General features: G+C 43.6%; 1 protein-coding gene across 1 annotated transcript in view; it reads left to right on the forward strand.

Moving 5' to 3' along the window:
• Positions 1–20172, forward strand: part of RCN1 (reticulocalbin 1) — a 165017-nt gene that overhangs the window by 80027 nt on the left and 64818 nt on the right. Inside the window, exon 3 of the mRNA XM_086955841.1 lies at positions 16443–16621. Coding sequence (XP_086811967.1) covers positions 16443–16621 — 179 coding nt within the window. The remainder of the gene's footprint in view (positions 1–16442; positions 16622–20172) is intronic.

A 20172-nucleotide genomic window follows, 5' to 3' on the forward strand; every position in this document is an offset into this window, starting at 1 on the left:
TGTTCTGAAGGAGAAGCGGTACTCAGGGTATTGCAACACCCTTTATTGTGTATATGCAACGCATTTCAAATTCACAGAAGCCCTCGAGAAAAGAGAAAAGGCCTAACACTTAAGGTAATAAGTACACAACATAATCCTGGAAGGGCTGGCAGAGCTTGCTGCCATGCTGTAGGCAGCTCAGCGGAAGAGCTCCCCAGCTGCCTCGCTACTCACCAGTCACGCCCCCTATGCCTGCTCGAAATTGCATGAAGTTAGGCTGCAGAACTAGGTGCAAACGGTGCACTTTAATAAGTGGGCTGGATGGCCACCTGAGACTGTGCCACACCGAGGGTGATCGGAGCTTCCTGCCAAAACAAGATGGTGGCTCTGTATTGACCAGTGTAGCACCCGCGGCTAGCAGTGCTCCCATTACATCGGCTACATCACCTGGGCGGAAACCGGTGAGGACTTGCCTCCTCCACCTTCTTATCAAATCGCCTGCATCTCGCAACCTGTTGGCCCACCCACTTTCTCCTGCCTGCAGCTTCTACAGGGCGAACCAGACAGTGGAGATCTGTGGGACAGAATTGCAGCGAACTGCCTAATTGCCACCCTCACCTGGGGCTTTGTACTATGTGCTGGGGCTGGCTAGAGGACAAATAGCAGCTCTAGTGTTGAGGACATATTGAAATTAGGGGCATTGCACCTAGGAGCCTGTGACACTAGCCTATGACTGGGGCACAAGGTGCCCCCAGATTTTTCTCACCCCTCGCATTCCCCCTTTTACACTGAGTGCTGTATGCTGCCCCCACAAGTGCAGGTCGCCCAGTACACCTTGCAGGACAGATGGACCCACGTGCAGAGAATACTGGAGCTGTGGAGGAGTGAAGAACTGGTTGAAGGTTACTGCTGGTCTGGCTGGTCTGCCTGGGGAAGGTTAGTAGTCAGTCTGTGACCAACTTGTCTGCCTTACATGTTGTGGATGTGAGCACGGCTGGGCTCACCTTGGTGAAACAGTATTGCTCCAGGATATACTAAGAAATACATGATTGCCCTCTAACCCTTGACTAAGCATACCATTCCCTAGGCCATAAAGCTGTCAACATATTAGTCTGATTACAAGCTTTAATTCTATCTATTAAGGTGCCTTTTGTAGTGCCCATGGTATTATAATCCTGATGAGACCCTCATATTCCAAATAGGGTTGAAACACCGTCAACACCATCGAAAGGACAGTCTTTGGGCGAAAGTACTGAAAAACATTCTGGTCACTTCTTTATTTTTAGAATAAGCATTTAGACGTCCTTGTATACACCAATAACCCTGTGAATTTGTTGTATCTTTACAAGTCACTTTTTCTAGATGTTTGGCTATGGTTACTTTACTTGGGGGTCTCTAGTTGGCAAGTTATTACCCTGTCCCAAGTAGGGACCCTTCTTCCTAGTCAGGATAAGGGGGATGCACCCCCTTGGTAGCTTGGCTCAAGGGTTCAAGCTTCTCTCAAAGGGAGTGGGTAGAGCATTTGCACATAACCAACAGTAATACAGTGAAAGTACTAAAAAGGACGCCACACCAGTTTTAGAAATATAACAAATATTTTATCCTTGCAAACAAGACGAAAAAATGAAAATCCACCTTACAGTTCTCAGAAATATCAATAATCAAAAATAGGCTTAAGTACAGTTCCTTGAAGCCAATAGCTCGGTCCAGGGCTATCACAGTGTTGCTAATAACAAATCCAAACAGTTCTGGCTGACCGCAGCATCTCTTTCCAGTTACGGTGTCGGGAAGACCCACAAAACAGTACCTTTAGAGATGCAGGGAGTTGGCGACCTCGCGTGGTGCTCTCAAGAGCCGCCGTCGGCCCCGGAGGTTGGTGAAGGAGCCTTAAGGCCCTTGAAGTCACACGCATTGCAGATCTAATTCCCTGCCGTTAAAATCAGGAGCACCGGCGTCGGGCGGTGGTGCGAAGTCCAGTGGTGCAGCGTGCGGTGGCCTCAGGTCATGGTGCAGGCAGTGGCTCAGTGATGTTCTTCCAGGGGTGTTGGGGAGACCAGGGCTGCAGTTCGAAGTGATTCAGTGCTCGTCACGGTGCTGGCAGGTCATGGTGCAAGCAATGGCATTGTTGTTGCGGGAGCACTGTCATCGTCTGATGAACTGGGGTCAAAGACCAAGGCTTCAGTGCAGGATGAGGGTGGTGCCTCAAGTAACTTATGAGCAGTGCCCTCAAACTACGGTGCAAGCAGCTGTGTGAATGTCAATATGGAGCGTCGTTGGGGAAATCAGGGTGGCAGCAGGAAGCAAGGCGATGCAAAGTGCGGTGCCCACAGGTCACGGTGCAAGGAGGGGCTCGGTGGCAGTGTCGAACAGCGTTGTCTTTCAGACCAGGGTTGTGTGCAAAGTGCGGCAGTGCCCTCTGCGGTGCCTTCAGGACACAGAGCCAGAATTATCATCAGTGACTATGTTGGGTTGCTTTTTCTTCTGTTGCAGCACAAAACACAAAGCTACCAGTGCTTGTAGCAGATGAACTTGAAGTCTTTGCTGTTCCTGAGACTTCTTGAACAGGGGGCAAGCTCTACCTCAAGCCCTTGGTGAAACAAAGAAAGAAGTTGCAGAAAGTTCTGTACAGTCCTGTCTCTGCACAAAACAGAAGTAGCCACTGCAGGCCAACACAGCAAAGCACACAGCAAAGTGGTAGTTAATCCTCACAGCTTCTCCCGCTCTTCATCTTGGCAGGTTTCTGAGTCCCAAAGAGTTCTAAGGTTCTGGGCCCCAATATTTATACCACAATTTCCTTTGTTCCCTTGTGGCAAAAAGTCGCTTTGCTTAGTCCAAACCAGTTCTGTTCTCTCTGCCCAGGTTCCTGGCAGGAGGTGGAGACAGTATTGTGTAAGGCAGACCAGTCCTGATTCATCCAGGAAAGGCAAGACGCACCTCAGCCTCCCTAGTAGATGTCAGCAGTGAATGCATATCCCCAGCCCCTGTCACTCCAAAGCCAGATAGTCAATCCACAGCCCAGCAGGGGCACACAGGATGGTTAAACAAGAAGATGCCTTCTTTCTAAAAGTTTCATTTTCAAACACATACTTTTAGAACCATCTTTACTAAAAGATGTATTATTAATTTCTGAGTTCAGAGAGTCCAAACCCTATTTTTCTATCTTGTCCTAATGAGAACTTAGACTTGTAAGATGTTACAAAGTATCTCCCATTCTATCCTATGGGACGGATGATCTTTCAGTATTGAAAAATGAAATACACTGTATTTTACTATAAGGACATGTCACACACACCAGTACATATCCTACAGTTCACCTACACTGCACCCTGCCCATGGGGGTACTTTGGACCCACCAGAGGGGTACCTTACATGTAAGAAAAGGAAAGGTTTGGGTCATGGCAAGTGGGTGCACTTGCCCGGTTGACATGGCAGTCACAACTGCACACTGACGCTGCAGTGGCAGGCCTGAGAACACTTTGATGGGCTGCTTGTGTAGGTGGCACAACCAGTGCTGCAGGTCCACTAGCAACATTTAATTACCAGGTCCTGGGCAAGCACAGTGCTCCGTACTAGGGATTTAAAGGTAAATCAAATAAGGCAAACATGGAAACACCAATCCATAAACATAATTTACCATAGGAGAACTCTTGCACTTTAACACTAATCAGCAGTGAGAAAGTATGCAGAGACACTAAACCAGCAAAAACAGAGCCAAAACCAGGAGGTTAGAAAGCTAAAAGACAGGAGAAACCTTGCCAAAAGATGCCAGGTCTAACACTCTTTAGAACTTATTTCTTAAAACACCTACCACTCAACAAAACACACCACTGTACATAAATGTAGATACTTTGTCTATTTTTTGTGCAAATAACAAAAGAATAAACAACACAGTTTGGATGAGTTGAGTGCTATGACAGCTTGGATCAGGCTACAGAATTTATTTTTCATTTTGATTACTACAGATGTGTATTGTCCCGTAACTCTAAATCTTGTTTTGATTTAATTCCACAGAAACGTTCTGTGAAAATAGAAGACTGTCTTTATAAATGAGTTCCATGTGAACACTTGTTAGAAGCTAATGTTTAATACCCAGTTCGCATGGCCATATGGGTTGGTCTTGTTTTTCTAAAATATGGCCCTTCTTATAGAGCATAATTTGTTTACCCTTATAATAGTGTTAGCTTGTGGCTTTTGTCTATATACGTTTGGACATGATGTGTTTATATCACAGTCAGAGGAGTATGTTGTGGGTATCTAGATGGTTGGCTATGTTGTTTTATTATGTTTCATTCTACATCGGTGTAGGTGTGGTGAGCGAGGCTATGGGGAGCGATTGGATGGTGGTGCTACAGTTGAGTGTTTGGCAGCGAAAACCCTTGCATGCAGACCCACATGCTTTAATACCGCACTGCCCGACTGCATCCGAGTGATTTCCTGGAATGTGAGGGGGGTGATTATGCGTCAAAGCGGTATACTGTTTTTTCGTGCATAAAACACAGGGGCACAGATAGAGTTTCTTCAAGAGATCCTCTTGACGGACAACAAGGGTAGGAGTCTCCGGAAGAAGTGGAGAGGGCAATTTTATTACACTGCTTACTGTGGCTTGATCTGGATTAGACCTGGAATACCTTTCCAATTGTATACGGTAATGTTGGACCCCGAGGGATACTACTTTTTAGTAATGGGCCAACTGGATGGTAAGGACTTTGCATTACTAAATATATATTCACCAGGCTCTGACCTACACACTTTCTTGGCTAGCTTGACACCCTTGCTGATAGCCAAGCTACACTACCTGAAAATAATTGGCAGGATTTCAAATGTGTGGCAGATCCACAGTTGGACAAGTCGCACACCCCGCTGCCTGCGCCCCTGGTACATAAAATAGAAGGGTCCTTTTGACAGTAGATTGGGCACTGGGGGTTGGTAGATTGCTGGTAGGCACACAATCTGAGAGAACGTGTTACTACTACCGCTCTGGATTGCACGGATTAGAGATGCGCTTAGATGCAATCTTTTGTTGTGATGCGATGGTTGAGCGAGTGATGCAGAATACTTAGTGAGGACGTACTCAGATCATAATCCTTTACTTTGCACTTACCTATGGTCACCCTCCAGGACTGGTGTCCCGACATGGTGCATGAATTGCACCCCTCTGGAGGAACTGGCATTCCGAGCATCACTTGGAAAGCTGATTCATAATTACTGGTTGGAAAATACTGGAACGGTGTCCTCCCTTGCGGTGTAATAGGAGGCCCTCAAGGTAGTGATGCGGGGCATTGCATCTCTAATATATTGGGTGAATGCACACAACTACACTCTGACCTTAGACTGCAAGAGGGGGAAATTAATGATCTGCCCCTGGACATAGGAGAGATGGTGGAAGGCAGGGCCTGGCTGCTGAAGGAATAGGAAAGGTTATTTGCCTTGGTTGAACGCCTGAAGCAGTATGATTACAGGACATATACTGTGCGGCCACTTGCGGACAGGGATAAGTCAGGGAGCATGCTGGCATGGCTCCTCCGGGTGCAGAAGAGGTATTTTCACCATAATATATGTACAAGCAAGAGAAATGTATTAGAATATTCATCTTGATAACACACATTAAAGTAAAGAAGTAATTATGTCTCTTGAACAATATATAAATCTTTCTCCTATTGCATTTGTAATTCCTGTGATTCAGAGAGTAAAAAAAAATATTCAGGCTTGCTGAGTCCAGTTAATATTCAAAAAACTGTTTCTTAAATGTGTACCTTCTAATCATGTAGCAAGAGAACCAACATTCCCACAATGCCTCTGCTGCTATTTATAAAGTTACATATTGGCCTATATCAGAAATGTATTATATGGAGTTACCCAAGTCCCTTGTATACCACTCTGAGTGGGTAAGGATGACACTGATTGACGAGGTCTAATCAGTATGTGGCAGTACTGTAACAACAACTACCCAGGTGGATAATTATGATATCATCACTGGAACCTCAATATGTCTGACCCAGGGGAAAAAAAGTGTGGTATACGGTACTTCCTGAGATAATCACCACCCAGGGGCAAATATAAAGCATGATTCTACTCAAGAGTAAATCATATTTGGACCTATCCTAATAGTTCTATATATGGTAAATTGGGAAATCTTTGAAGTTAGATTATCCCTATACATACTGCCAATGACTACCTAGGATAAAGGACCTGGGAAATAGTCATTTCAAACCATTAATCGCACATTAGCATCAAATGTACAAATAATATCAAATAATGACAAACTTTTGATAAGTTCCTATTGGTCAGTCTAATCATGGTTACTCATCCATCACTCTAGAATTACATTTCAAAAAGCAGTCCTAAATTTGCAGCACTGCTACATTCAAGGATTTTGTGTCTCAAGGTCTAATTATGAGTTTGGCAGTCTCATGGACCACAAAACCCAAGGTGGCTGTGCCGCTACAACCGCACATGTGGTCTGACCACCATATTTCGAGTTGGGCTGTCAGACTGCCATGGGACCTCTGCTATCCTCAATCCCTGGCGGTGTTGCAATAGTCTGAGGCCCTCAATATGTTGATGGTGCAGTTGGTGCACTGCCAAGCGCATTATGAGTTTCCTCACCACCACAATTTTCATATCGGTGAGTTTGCCATGAAAAGTGTGGTGTGAGGAAGCGTCCCCTGTTACCTCAGGACCAGGGGATGCATGCAGGGGGGCACTTATTGTGCCAGTGACAATATAGGTAGCCTTGGAAGCTCAGGAAGGGGCTGGACACAGCCCCCCAGCACATCTTGTCAGAGAAGAAATCCTACTCCTAGGACCCTTTGTCCATTGTCTGGGGAAAAATACACAAATCACTCCAGGGAAGCCGTCTAGAGCCTGGTGAAACACGGACCGTAAATTCTTTCAGGATTAGGCAGTAAAATGACAACTTTCTAAAAGTGTAATTTCCTAAAAAGTTTTTTGTATACTTAAATAATTTCCCATTTCCTTAATTTTATGAACAATTTCATTCAAAGGAGAAATCATTTCTGTGTATTATCCTATAAGTGATCATGCGCTATATTTTCAAAATGCATCCTGAAATAAAGTTTATAGTCTCTTGATTTAGTAGACTTGTTCCATTTCATCAGCGGTATTAGGAGTAGGCGGGGCCCCGCATGAACTGGCTAACATTTTATCATTGCAATTACTTTTGTTAACTAGCTTTTAGTGCACCATATATGTATTACAATTTGTTATGAATAACAAGTTTACAGTCCTTCCCGTTATGAAATGTCATGTGCCCCATGTAAGTTGGAAGCATGGCACCCAGTTAAGTATGTGTGTATGTAACTACCATTTGTAATATTCTAGGGAATGATGAGTCAGGTAGAGCAGCACCTCCAAGGGTCTATGGGCCATATGAATGAACACATTTTCCCATAGACACAGAATGGGCACAACCCTTGATGCATCTGGCACATAGCGCCTCACTTGACTCTGAGAGATATGGTGTTTCTGAACAATAAATTACTGGGTTCCCTGGTAATTCCAGATCCAGAAACACTATACCTCATGTAACCCAGTGTGACTCTGCACCCTGTAAAATCCAGTAGGAGGCTTCACTGGGCGAGGGGCAGCGAGGAAAGGTGCCGTCCAGCCACCTGCCCATACCCTACAAACATCAAAGGAGAGATGAAAACGCTTTCCCAGGCATACAATACAGCACTCTCGTAAACTATACCACCACCTCCACAGGCATCACCAGTAATCAGAGGCCCAGGCAAGAGGGTGAGGCCACAGACAAACTCCCACCATAGTAAAAGTGACATCGTGCTGTAGCATCTGTGTAAAAAACTACAGCTTGCTGATCATCCCCTAGATTGACATTCCTCCTGCCAGTCAGCTGACCTACCATGGCCAAATTGCATCCATTTACCTCTTGCTGACAGCAGGTGCTAAATAGGAGCCTTGAACAGACAGTAATTGGAACAACTACGCAGAATAGACCTGGTTAAATCAGGGCTGCATACTTATTTCCCATGGCAGCCTGTTTAACTCATAATTGGGCCGCGCAGGGGAGAAATTACCATCAACAATCTGCAAATCCAGCCCAACACCACTATATAACTTGTATAAAGCCCCTAATCTTTGCTTTGCCATATGTTCTACTTAGAGTTGGTTATATAATATTCCTACAATATGTTTGTGTCTCTAATTGACCTTGTAATATGTTCATGTAGGATACTGTCATCTCCGTGAACTTGCCACCCATGTGCCATTTTATTCATAAGTAGCTGGGTATTGAAGTCCAAATTCAAGAATATCTTCATGATGTTTTGTAATAATAGGTTAAGAAAAAGTGGAATCTGAGCGTCGTCACTAAGTTAATGCATCTTTGTTGGAAGATCATCAGTCTCTTCACGGACAATTTGTCGTATGGAATTAAACATACATATAAACAAGCATTTACAATGCAACGGTTTCGCCTTTGGAAAAGTTAGAGCTATTGGCATTGTAAATGCAAAAATTTGTATTTGTGTTGGTTTTGAAAACAGATAAATAAATGGCATTGTCATTTACATTGCCAATAGCTTAATCTCTCGCAAATGTGAGACCTATTGTACCCTATGGACGAGCTCAGCAGACAGCAATTACTACCACACACACACCCCCAGAGCCAGCCACACACACCCAGAACCAGCCACACACACACACACCCAGAGCCACACACACACACACACACAGTCACTCCCTAGCACTCTGCATTCCCTAGCACTCCCTAGTCACTCTGCACTCCGTAGCACTCCGTAACACTCTGCAGTCACTCTGCACTCCCTAGCACTCTGCACTCTGCGCTCCCTAGCACTCTGCACTCCCTAGCACTCTGCAGTCACTCTGCACTCCCTAGCACTCTGCAATCCCTAGCACTCCCTAGTCACTCTGCACTCCCTAGTCACTCTGCACTCCCTAACACTCTGCAGTCACTCTGCACTCCCTAGCACTCCCTAGCACTCTGCAATTCCTAGCACTCCCTAGTCACTCTGCACTCCCTAGCACTCTGCAGTCACTCTGCACTCCCTAGCACTCCCTAGTCACTCTGCACTCCTTAGCGCTCTGCAGTCACTCTGCACTCCCTAGCACTCCCTAGTCACTCTGCACTCCCTAGCACTCTGAATTCACTCTGCAGTCACTCACTCAGCAGTCCCTTGCACTCTGCAGTCACTCTGCAGTCACTCTGCACTCCCTAACACTCTGCAGTCACTCTGTACTCCCTAGCACTCCCTAGCACTCTGCACTCCCTAGCACTCTGCACTCCCTAGCACTCTGCACTCCCTAGTCACTCTGCACTCCCTAGTCACTCTGCACTCCCTAGCACTCCCGAATACTCTGCAGTCACTCTGCACTCCCTAACACTCAGCAGTCACTCTGCACACCCTAGCACTCCTTAGCATTCCCTAGTCACTCTGCACTCCCTAGCACTCTGCACTCCCTAGCACTCCCTAGTCACTCCACACTCCCTAGCATTCCCTAGTCACTCTGCACTCCCTAGCTCTCCCTAGAACTCTACAGTCACTCTGCACTCCCTAGCACTCCCTAGCACTCGCTAGTCACTCTGCACTCCCTAGCACTCCCTAGTCACTCTGCACGCCCTAGCACTCCCTATTCACTCCCTAACACTCCCTAGCACTCCCTAGTCACTCTGTACTCCCTAGCACTCCCTAGTCACTCTGCACTCCCTAGTCACTCTGCACTCCCTAGCTCTCCCTAGAACAATGCAGTCACTCTGCACTCCCTAGCACTCCCTAGTCACTCTGCACTCCCTAGTCACTCTGCACTCCCTAGTCACTCTGCACTCCCTAGCACTCCCTAGCACTCCCTAGTCACTCTGCACTCCCTAGTCACTCTGCACTCCTTAGCACTCCCTAGCACTCCCTAGTCACTCTGCACTCACTACTCTGCACTCACTACTCTGCACTCTGCACTCACTACTCTGCACTCTCTACTCTGCACTCTCTACTCTGCACTCTCTACTCTGCACTCTCTACTCTGCACTCTCTACTCTGCACTCTCTACTCTGCACTCTCTACTCTGCACTCACTACTCTGCACCGACCTGAATTTGGACCCATGCCAGTTGGTCACCCTAAGTGTAACATCTTAAAAGTGCTACTAAATGTCTAGGCTGCGGTATGCAATTGTTGTGGGAAAGGAGTGTCACTTTCACACGTACGGGGCTCAAACTACCGATTTTGTTTGAAGCATAGGTCAGCCATGCCTGGGATAAAACGGATGGGATGTCCTGGGACAGCAAAGGGAGATGCGAGATTCAATGAGACCTTTAAACCCATCAGCAGTAGATACGGTCATGGAAGGTGCGTGTATCCCAGAGGGGTGTGTCTATAAGCAGTAGTGCAGCTCGGATTCCATGGGCCCTGGTGTGAGCAAGGACAATGGTGCATTGGAAGGACGCTTTCATTGTATTATCCAGCAATTATCAGAGTTCAGTGGCCCCCTCGGGGGTTCTCGTGCTACTGCACCTGCTGCACCAATGGCAGGAAGTCATGGGGTTTGAATTGCTGTAGGATCCGGGTGCTAAAGTATAAGCTTCACATAAAGGGCGGTAAAGACATGGGGCCACCTGTCTGCGGCAACGGTGTAACGATTTGTAACTAAATGCAACAAAATGACCCCTGAGCAGCACACTGAGGTCTCGTAGTGTGGGACGGGGCCAAGGGGCAGCTGGACATGCAACAGGCAAGCGGGCCCGACAGAGTGGCCTGCTGGGTCTTGCAACATGCGTCCCAGGCACCTGACACTGCCCCGGCCACCGCGGCCTGTCTGACTACCCAGGCGTTCCCGTTGAATTCCGTTTTACCTGTGGGCTCCAGAACACACAGAGGGCTTGCGAGCCTACAGACCCAGTGGCTTCATCCCAAACACTGATTGGCCGGCTGAAACAACAGGAGCCGGTAATCTATGCGGCTCCACCCTCTTCTGTATGTAGCAAGAAGTAGGGAATATAGCTGAGCCAGAGGCGCATAGATTCGAGTTTAGTCACATGAGGCACGTCTAAATAATTCACTCTGGCGCTGCTGTTGTTTGTCCCGTTCAGCTCGTCGGATTGTGTTGCGTGCAGTGCGCCCCTCCCCTCCGTCTCACCCTGCTACTCCTGCTCATTGTGTTCCCGCTCAGTAAGTGCCTGCACAATGGGGGGTCGTGGCAGGAGGCGCGGTGCCCTGAGATCCCAGATGATCCTCGGCTGCCTGCATTGTTCTCAGCCACTCTGGCCGCACTAACTTTGGCCACTCACACAGATCTTTTTTCTTTCAACGGAAGGAAAACACGCATTTTCCTATTTTCTATTCTGTGCACCCTGCACACGGCACGTTTTGATTCACCACCACATCATTTTGAAGTCACTCCGTCTTTGTAACATTCTATGGCACTCCGTTTTCTAGCATCACTCCCTGCTGGTTCTCGATGTCTCCGCATGGTTGTTTCACTCCTTGGTATATAATTCGGGAGAATTTCAGACTTTGACACATCATTTTCCAGAAACACTCGGCTCCTGACTGACCTTACTTCTTTTCCATTTCACAGTATGACCCTAACCCCCTGACGAAGAGCTTGCAGCTCGAAATGCATTGGGGACTTGGATTACCTATGGGATTTGGATTACAATAATAACTCCATGATTTGAATTTACTTTTGGAATTGTTCAAACACCTCTGTGTGAAACACGTTATTCTGCTACATGGAGAGCTTTTGAATTGAACTGTTTACAAGATGATACAAAGTGAATAAAACTTTCTATTACATCTTCAATCATAAGACACTTGCTTTTTTCAGCATACAGGAGTGCTCAGGTTATCCACCTTGTGCTCACAAGGTCTTTTTTTTTTTTCTTAAGATGTAGGTAACCACATGTCATGAGTTGTAACCATGTGGTTAACAAAAGGTTAAAAAGGATGAAACCAAAGCGGCCTCACGTAGCACTACGGTATTGCACAGTATTATAAACAAGCATTTACAAGTGGGGCCGGTATGTGTAGGAAAATTAAAAAACTTACCTCCGGGAGAATTAAAAAACTTACCTCCGGGAATCGGCTCGGAGTAGGGAGCGGGTCGGGTATGCGTCCTCACAGGGAGAGCCGTCCGGCTGGTGTGACGAAGGATGCCGAAGAAAAAATAAAAATAAAACCCCGGCCACCGCCGCATGACGTGGGCATAAAGAGGAAAATTCTACGGAACACCCACGAATCGCCTCGGACAATCACGGACTCCTCTCTCTTCCAATGGCTAGCCTGCATTTATGGAGCTAGCCAATGGAAGAGAGAGGCGGGAATAAGCCACATATTGGTAAACAAAAGTTTTTGCCTGCGCGAACGCTGCTTTGCAGCGGATCACCAGGCAAAACCTAAAAAATAAAGTGCATTTCTCGCCTGAAAAGGTAGTACATTGTTCACACCAAATCTATCCTTTCTGAAGTTACTTCAATTCCAGGAAGTAAACATTATGACAAGGTCTTGTCACGTTCATTACTAATGCGTACAGATGTGCACATGTTAAGAGACTTGTGGCCATCTGGTCGGTTTCACTTTTTCATCTGGGATTTTTCCTGGATGCGTTCGGTTAATTTGTATCTTTTTTTAATGTATAGAAGATCTTGAAGATATAACGAGACACCAAATTCTTAGTGGTGGTAAGTATGCATTTTATCTCAAGCAGGTTTATATTTTACTTTGGGGTGACAAACCACACATCATCTATTTTTAGATTTTGCCCAAAATATCATCTAGAGTTCTCATGACTAATTGAGACTCTTTAAGTAATTGAAAGATATCCGCATGATCGATCGATTTATTGTTAAGAATTAGTGACTGCAATAACTATTCAGTTGCAAACATAATTCATGCAGCTCGTACTATGATTTAAGAGTAATAGCAAAGATGGAAAATGTTACATGCACTAGTTTGTCAAAAGTAAGTTTTATATCTTGTGTCCAGATGTTACAAAGACCACACCTGTTCTTAGATAAATTAAAACATCCATTAAATGTCATTGTCCATATTTCTAAATATATATTTGGACTTCATCTGGCTAGGACATGCGTCTGTCTGCTAGCTGTGAGCTCACATCTGCCCCGTGTTTTCATATAACTAAGAAAATACGTGACGCACAACTGCAAACCTTAATTGAATCAAAGCACCATGTCCACGCACAATAAACTTCAGACCCGCAAAGAGTTCTCAATCAGCTGTTATGCAAACAATAGTGACTCTGGCTATCCAAATTAATTCACTCCATCAAAGTAGCTTTACTTATGATGATGTTTTAGGCTCTGTTTAATTCTCTGATAGATAGGCTTTTTGGACACCTGGGCACCATAAGAATTGATCTTGTATCCACTGCCCTTTTGGCCTTGATCAGTCTATATTAATAAAAACGTCTAGAACTCTCAAAAGTCAAACAGAAATCCATTTCCCCCATTAATAAAATGGTGAGTACAGGATCCTGCACCTGAAATCTGTTATAAAGCCTCTTCCACGTTTTTTATTTATAATATAACAGTTGAGTCTGATCTCTTTTACATCTGATTTACTGCAAGAGCATTTATATAGTCTCCCAGTACCAAATTGATTTACCAGATTAGTACAAAGGCTGCAAACAAGAAAGTGCAGCACAAGCCTTGGACAATTTGACCTGACTCCTAGTCCTCAGAATATTTACATTGATCTGATTCACAAAAAGATTCCGAAAGCAATACCCACACCTTTGCAAACTATCATGCCTGCAGATTTCGGAATTATTGTAGTGTACAGGTATGACCAAAAACCCATCATAGGTGCAGATTTTCAGGCATAACCCTTGGATTTTTGTTATGAATTTTGACAGGGCTGTGCTTAGACATTACCACATGCTTAAATGTACAAAATGGTACATGTGGCAATACCTTGAATTATGCGTATTTGCATATTTTCTTAGGTTCTTTTTCCACACAGTAAAGTATTTTCCATGAGGAAAACTCCTCTTCCTCCCCAATATGCAACCAGTTTTTAGGGTGATTCTAGCCCATTCTCCCACTGGAAAGAGATTTACTACTGCTCTTAAGAGCAGTAAATCTCCGACCGTTTCAAAGGTTGCATCAGGTTGCATCAAGCTTTGTGAATACAAGTACGTTTGCGGACGTGAACAAACTTTCAGGTCTTTCCTGGCAGGGCACGCCCATTCCGTACACATTTGACAAGATTTACGCATTTAAAATTCTTCAAGTACGTAAACGCTTTTAAGAGCGAAACAACACCTTTTATGGATTACAAAAATTGTTTTACACTCATTAAAAGGGCACTTTAAGTATTTGAGTTAAACTTGAGATGTCAAGCCACATAGTGCGTGGATTGTCACTAGCAGATGCGTCGCCTTGAAGAGGGGGGCACTTTGAGTTAAGGTTTGTGTGGACGAGCTGGCTGGAATATGTGAGACAAGCAAGGAGCTCAAAGAAGGGACGGAGACTAACTTTGGCCGGCCCCCATTGACCTGAGGGAATGGCCTACATACTCTGCGTAGCCAACCATAGTTTAAAAATGCTGTGAGGTGTCTGAACTTGACACAGAATCAGAGTCAAGCTAGAGGGCTGATTTGGTCTACTACTTATATCTTTTTTTTATTTATTTCAAAATACTTTATTGATTTTCAAGAGGGAAGACAGAAAAAAACTGTAAGAGGGTTAACATAAGATATCTAAGGCAAAATGATCACAAATACAATCATAAAGTGAGGGTATTACGCCTCTATGGGTATCAAGAGACTAACTAGTTAAATCTTTTTTTTAAATCTATGTGAATTCCCCTAAGTGGAAGGACTGTTCCCAGGCATGACCCTCAATGTGTGCGAATGTGACAGACAGGGCTTCCTTGTGTTCCAGTGCAGGCGGAACTTGTCCCAACAATTCAGGGCAGACACCTGATTTGGGATGAATTGGAGTCAGGGCTGACCCTTATGTAGTAGTAATATTAATAATAACTTCATTTTCTGGAGCATTCAGACCATGCTCGGAATTTTCTAAGCGCTGTAAACAGCAGTTGTTCATATTATCCAGTTTATGGTACCCTATTCCCTGACTTCTGTAACATATAAAGCTGAATTAGGCTTTTGGAGTTTGAACCCTGACGGCAGATCATGGTAGGAGTCAGTGGTGAATGTCTGTCTGGGCCAGCTTGCTAGTCTCCCATTCATCACTTTTTAAAGCCCCATGAGTTTATTATTCCATGGTGTGAACGACGAAATCATTGCAGGTAAGGTACATTTGTGGTCACGTGATCCTGGGGACCATGCTGTATGCTCCCTAGTTACTCTTTCAACCCCCTTGCATTCCAACCCAGCTGCAGCCAAGGTTCTAGAAAACGGACAGTTGAAGCAACAACCAACAAAACGCACTTAGAAAATTAACCTTTAGTAAATCCTTAGTAAGTAGCAGATGCTACATATGAGGGAGGTTTTATTCATTGGTGAAGAGAAGTGTTATGTACCTAAAACGTATACAGAATTAGTGTTAGGCCGAAGTCAAAGAGAGGTCTGGCGACCAATCAGATGTTCCTACTGGCACCCCTTGTTCAGATCATCCTAGCATAGGGAAGATGGCGGGGCCTTCACCGAATGACACCATGCCTGCCCTCCAATTCGTAGTGGTTTGCATTGTGTTTTCATTTGCAAGGAGTCATTTTAACGGATTTGTGGTGATGCTATCTTTTAAAATGTTTAATATCAGTCTGCACTGCAATGTGCATATGTTTTAATTTGTACATAATTATTGCCGACATCTTTAAGTTTGGTTTTGTAGCCAGCTGGGAGGACTTATTGAATAAGAGCCTGCCAACCACTGTATGATTACAGTGAATGCGTTTCTTAACATGCAGGTCTGTGTTTTCTAGAATGTCGGCTAGTTTTGTACAGATTTCTACATATTTATTAAGCTATAAATATGGTGCACAAATTAAGGACTAAAAGATTTACAGCTGGGAAGGCAGCTGTCGGGCTGACAGTGCCCCCCTCTTCTCTCCCTTTAACACAGGACCACATCCCACTTCAGAGGTTACTCTCTGCATGGTGGAAATTACATCCACTAATATGGCTGGGCCACGTTTGCCAAAGCTGAATGCTATTTCCGGTCACAAAGTTGTTGTGCTCCACTTAACCCTCCTCTAAAGGGGGCGGGGCACCAGGAGATTGGCATGGTGGAAGACCCACTGATTCAAAATGGTTCTCCAGTCACTCAAAACCCTAAATGACCACCACACCCCCTGCCTTAATGCCATGAATAGATTTTTTGTTACCATTCTCAAAGGGTCAGTGCTTTTGTTTAAAGTATCAAAGAAAGTTATTTTATCTAGTGCTTACTTAGGTCTGCATGGGAGCGAAACAGTTATTTTATGTATCTTTTTAGGATAATGCATACATTTTCTAAGTAAGCCGTTTTTAAATATTTATTTCTAGCAAACCCAGAGGAGTTTCAAGATGGAAATGACCAATTTAGCTTTAAGAAAATGATGCCTCGAGATGAAAGGCGCTTCAAAACTGCTGACCTTGATGGGGACATGGCTGCCAGCAGAGAAGAGTTCACCTCTTTCCTTCACCCTGAGGAATTCGAGCACATGAAAGACATTGTCGTGTTGGTATGAACAATGTTTTTGCTCTTTAGAGTGAGCTTTGGATCTTTCGTAATATTTACCATAATATTTACCAAAAATCTGTATGCAGTGACTGACTTTTATATGGAAAGATGTACATAATCGGCATGATGCATTCGCTTTGAAGAACCACAGTTTCAGCAATCATTGTTTCACATGGAGAAGTGGTTGGGTCATTTCTGAAGCAAATATTTCAGTGTGGCAGGTCACTCTGAGCAGTATGCACATAAACGTCTGTGTTTCTCTCATATCGGTATGATTGGGGTCGCTAACAGCCGCCTATGGGTAGTTTTCTGTTTGTTGTGACCAGAGTATATGAAAGGCTCAGGCAATATGTTTTTTAAAACTGCATTTGCATTGCACACGTGTATGTTGAGTAAACATAACAAAAATGGAAAATATTCAAGACCTATTACTACGTGCATTCCCCAAGCTTTGCCCACGCAGGTTCCCCGTATTAAGGTCCTGGTCGTTTGCCCATCTGCCATGTGGTCCATGCTCGTGGCTAGCACTCCTGTCTGCAGATCCCACACTCACAGGGGGATGGAAAGAAAAAGCCGTCATCCAGATCTCGCCTAGCGCGAATGTAGGTCTAAGTAGGTGCACACATGGTATGGTGAAAGATGCAAGTTTGACAGTGGTTGTTTTTGACCACTTCGTGACTTACGAAGGCAAGTGCAACAGCAAACACAAACTACATGAGCCTTTCTGCATTTTTTTAAGTCGCATCTGTTTGTGAAAGACCTCTAGTGGCCCATACCAAAAACTACCAGCCGACTTAGTCCTCCCATTGCATACTATTGGAGGTTTTATTATCACTCTCGTTTGACTGCTTCTTATTCAATGGATGGCCTTCCTCTCTTTGCCAGCCATTTGATTGGCTGACGTATATTATTCAACTGTTCAAATTTAATGAACTACTTTTTTATTTTTCACTAAGCATGCTCTCTTATGTGCTGCACCCCCAAAATCCCTCCCCTCTATTGCTTCCCCTTTACTCACCCACTCCTCCGTTGCGCCTCTACCCCTCCATCCGTGAAAATAAAATGTTTTTTAATTGTATTTTTGGGAGGGTCACTCCATATTCCAAAATGTGCTTTTGCGTGTCTCTGCTGCTTCCTCGGCCCCTTCCAGACCCTATTGCTTTCCTGCATCTGCTGCTCAAACCCTTCAATGCTACTTCCCCAGCCATTGTGATCCTTTCAAACATTATTTTTAATTTATAAATTTGTTTTGGATACCCAGCAGCTGTCATCTGATTCAGGGCTTGGCTGCATTACAAAATGTGTTTTCTGGCAAATTGAATTTAATTTTTTTAATTTACAGATTGAAATGGCCTCTGCCATCATGGATCATAAAATAAAATACAAATGTCACATTATTCTGTAGGCACACGCATGCATGCATAAGTTATAATGTATGTGCGTTCTTATAGGACGTGCCCACATCAATAAGCATTCTTATTTCTTTCTTTTTATTTCGCGAGACCTATATGCTTTATCAATGCTTGTTTATAATATCTCCCCCTTTAGTATGTTTGTAAATAAATAATAAAAAACACACGCTACAGACTTATAACAGTTTTTTATATGTATTTCCGTTGCCCACAGGGATCAGAGCAGGGGTGTCTACTGATGCTGGTCTCTCTGATTCCTCAACAGGGTTGATGGCTAATAATAAATAGCTAAATATTGATAGCACTCCTAATAGTTGGCTGCCCAACACATGAACTGCAATAAGCAAATCCCATTTGTTAATACAGATACCTGCATAATGTAAGGGCTAGATGAACACCACGATTGGTAAAATGCCCATGGCAATGTGCGACCAGCACCTTTTTAAAAATTAAGACCTCCATATATCATTATTTAATGAAAAAAACAAAGGGTAAACCAGAGTTATAATTAGGATAACTTTATTTATTCTTTCCATATAAATGAAACTTAAGCAGCAATATTAAAAACTTCGATGCTATAGGCATGCCTTAAATTTATAATTTATGCACCACCTTTAAATTACTATAATTTTATTTGAACTCAGTAGTCACACTACATTAACTATTACTTAGACCTTCTATATGCACTGATATACCGTTTCATGTTACATCATTTACACCATCTGAAATCATAGCTTTTACAACAACGCTTATGTGATCGTAGATCACATTATTTGTGACAACACAGTGCATAGTACAGTGGCGAGTTATAGTTAATTTAGTGTGGCTTCTGAATTAAAAGTGTTGCATAAATTTAAGAAATAAGTATAACTTTAGAATTTCTTATTTTTGTGTAGTTTAAGTTTGATTTGTACAGAAAGAATAAATAAAAATATAGTCATTTAAAGGTGGTCTGTAAAGTATAAGTTTAAGGTATAACTATAACTTTAGAAATTCTAATGTTTGTGTTTAACCCCTTCGACACTCATGACGAGCTGGGCTCGTCATGGTGTAGCCTCCTCGTACACTGATGACGAGCCCAGCTCGCCATGAAATAAAGTAAAACAGCAATTCCCAGCACAGGAGGGGAAAACGCCTAGCAGCCATGGAGTTAAATTTGTTTTGTATAGAAAGAATAAATTTAAGTTTTCCTAACTATTACTATGGTTTAACCTTTGTGTTTCTTCACTGAATTTTAATGGGTGTTGTAAATAAAAATATGTTTTTACATTGTAGAGTGCAGTATCTTCTAGGGGAGTGCCATTAATTGGAGTGTCATACAGTAGAGTGAAGTAGTGTCTCATACAGTCTATTAGCATTTTAATAAAGTGGCAATAGGTAGGAAAAATATAAAACTCAATACTTAGCTATATCTAAGGCCCAAACCCTGAACATACCCATAGTGTACTTGAAACAACATGGCTGCCTTTAACTTATGTAAATACTGCAAAATTAAGTGAAATTACAACGGCCACAGATATCAAGAAGTTAAAATGCCTTATAACTTAAACAATACTTATCCTACTTACCTGTATTGCCAAAAAGGATCATCTGTACACCATGAGCTACAATCCTGCCAAATTTCATGGAAGTACAACTGTTCTTTTTCGTACTATATCCTATACAGAGGTCTATGGAACATGCATTGTGATCCCCCCTTATTTCTTTGCCCCCCGACAAATCACCATAAAACTTTGCGTCATCTGCCAATGTATATTTAGGACTGAAAAGTTTCAAGGAGACCTGTCCAACAGACGCAAAGTTATTAATGATCAGTGATTAACAAATTTGATTTTTCCTATTTCTGGGAATCCTAACTATAACTGCAGAGTGGCTACCACCACTCTGATAGAATTCACCTTAAGCAAGACAAAATTAAGCTGCCTGGCCAGAATTAGGCCTTCAACCTGGCTTAGAAGTAAATTGAAGATTTTTTTTATTTAGAAATAGGTACTCCTCAGCGGTGTATACTTCATTTCCCATATCAACAGTTGCCCCTTTACATTGTCGACTTGGGAGCATTTCAAAGTAGAATTAACCATACTGAGTTTGATGTCCAATGTTTGTGTTTTGTCCCTGTTAAAATTCTAGTCCTACGTGT

The sequence above is a fragment of the Lissotriton vulgaris genome, chromosome 2_1, assembly GCF_964263255.1.
Source record: "Lissotriton vulgaris chromosome 2_1, aLisVul1.2, whole genome shotgun sequence".
In the NCBI taxonomy this organism is placed as follows: Eukaryota; Metazoa; Chordata; class Amphibia; order Caudata; family Salamandridae; genus Lissotriton; species Lissotriton vulgaris.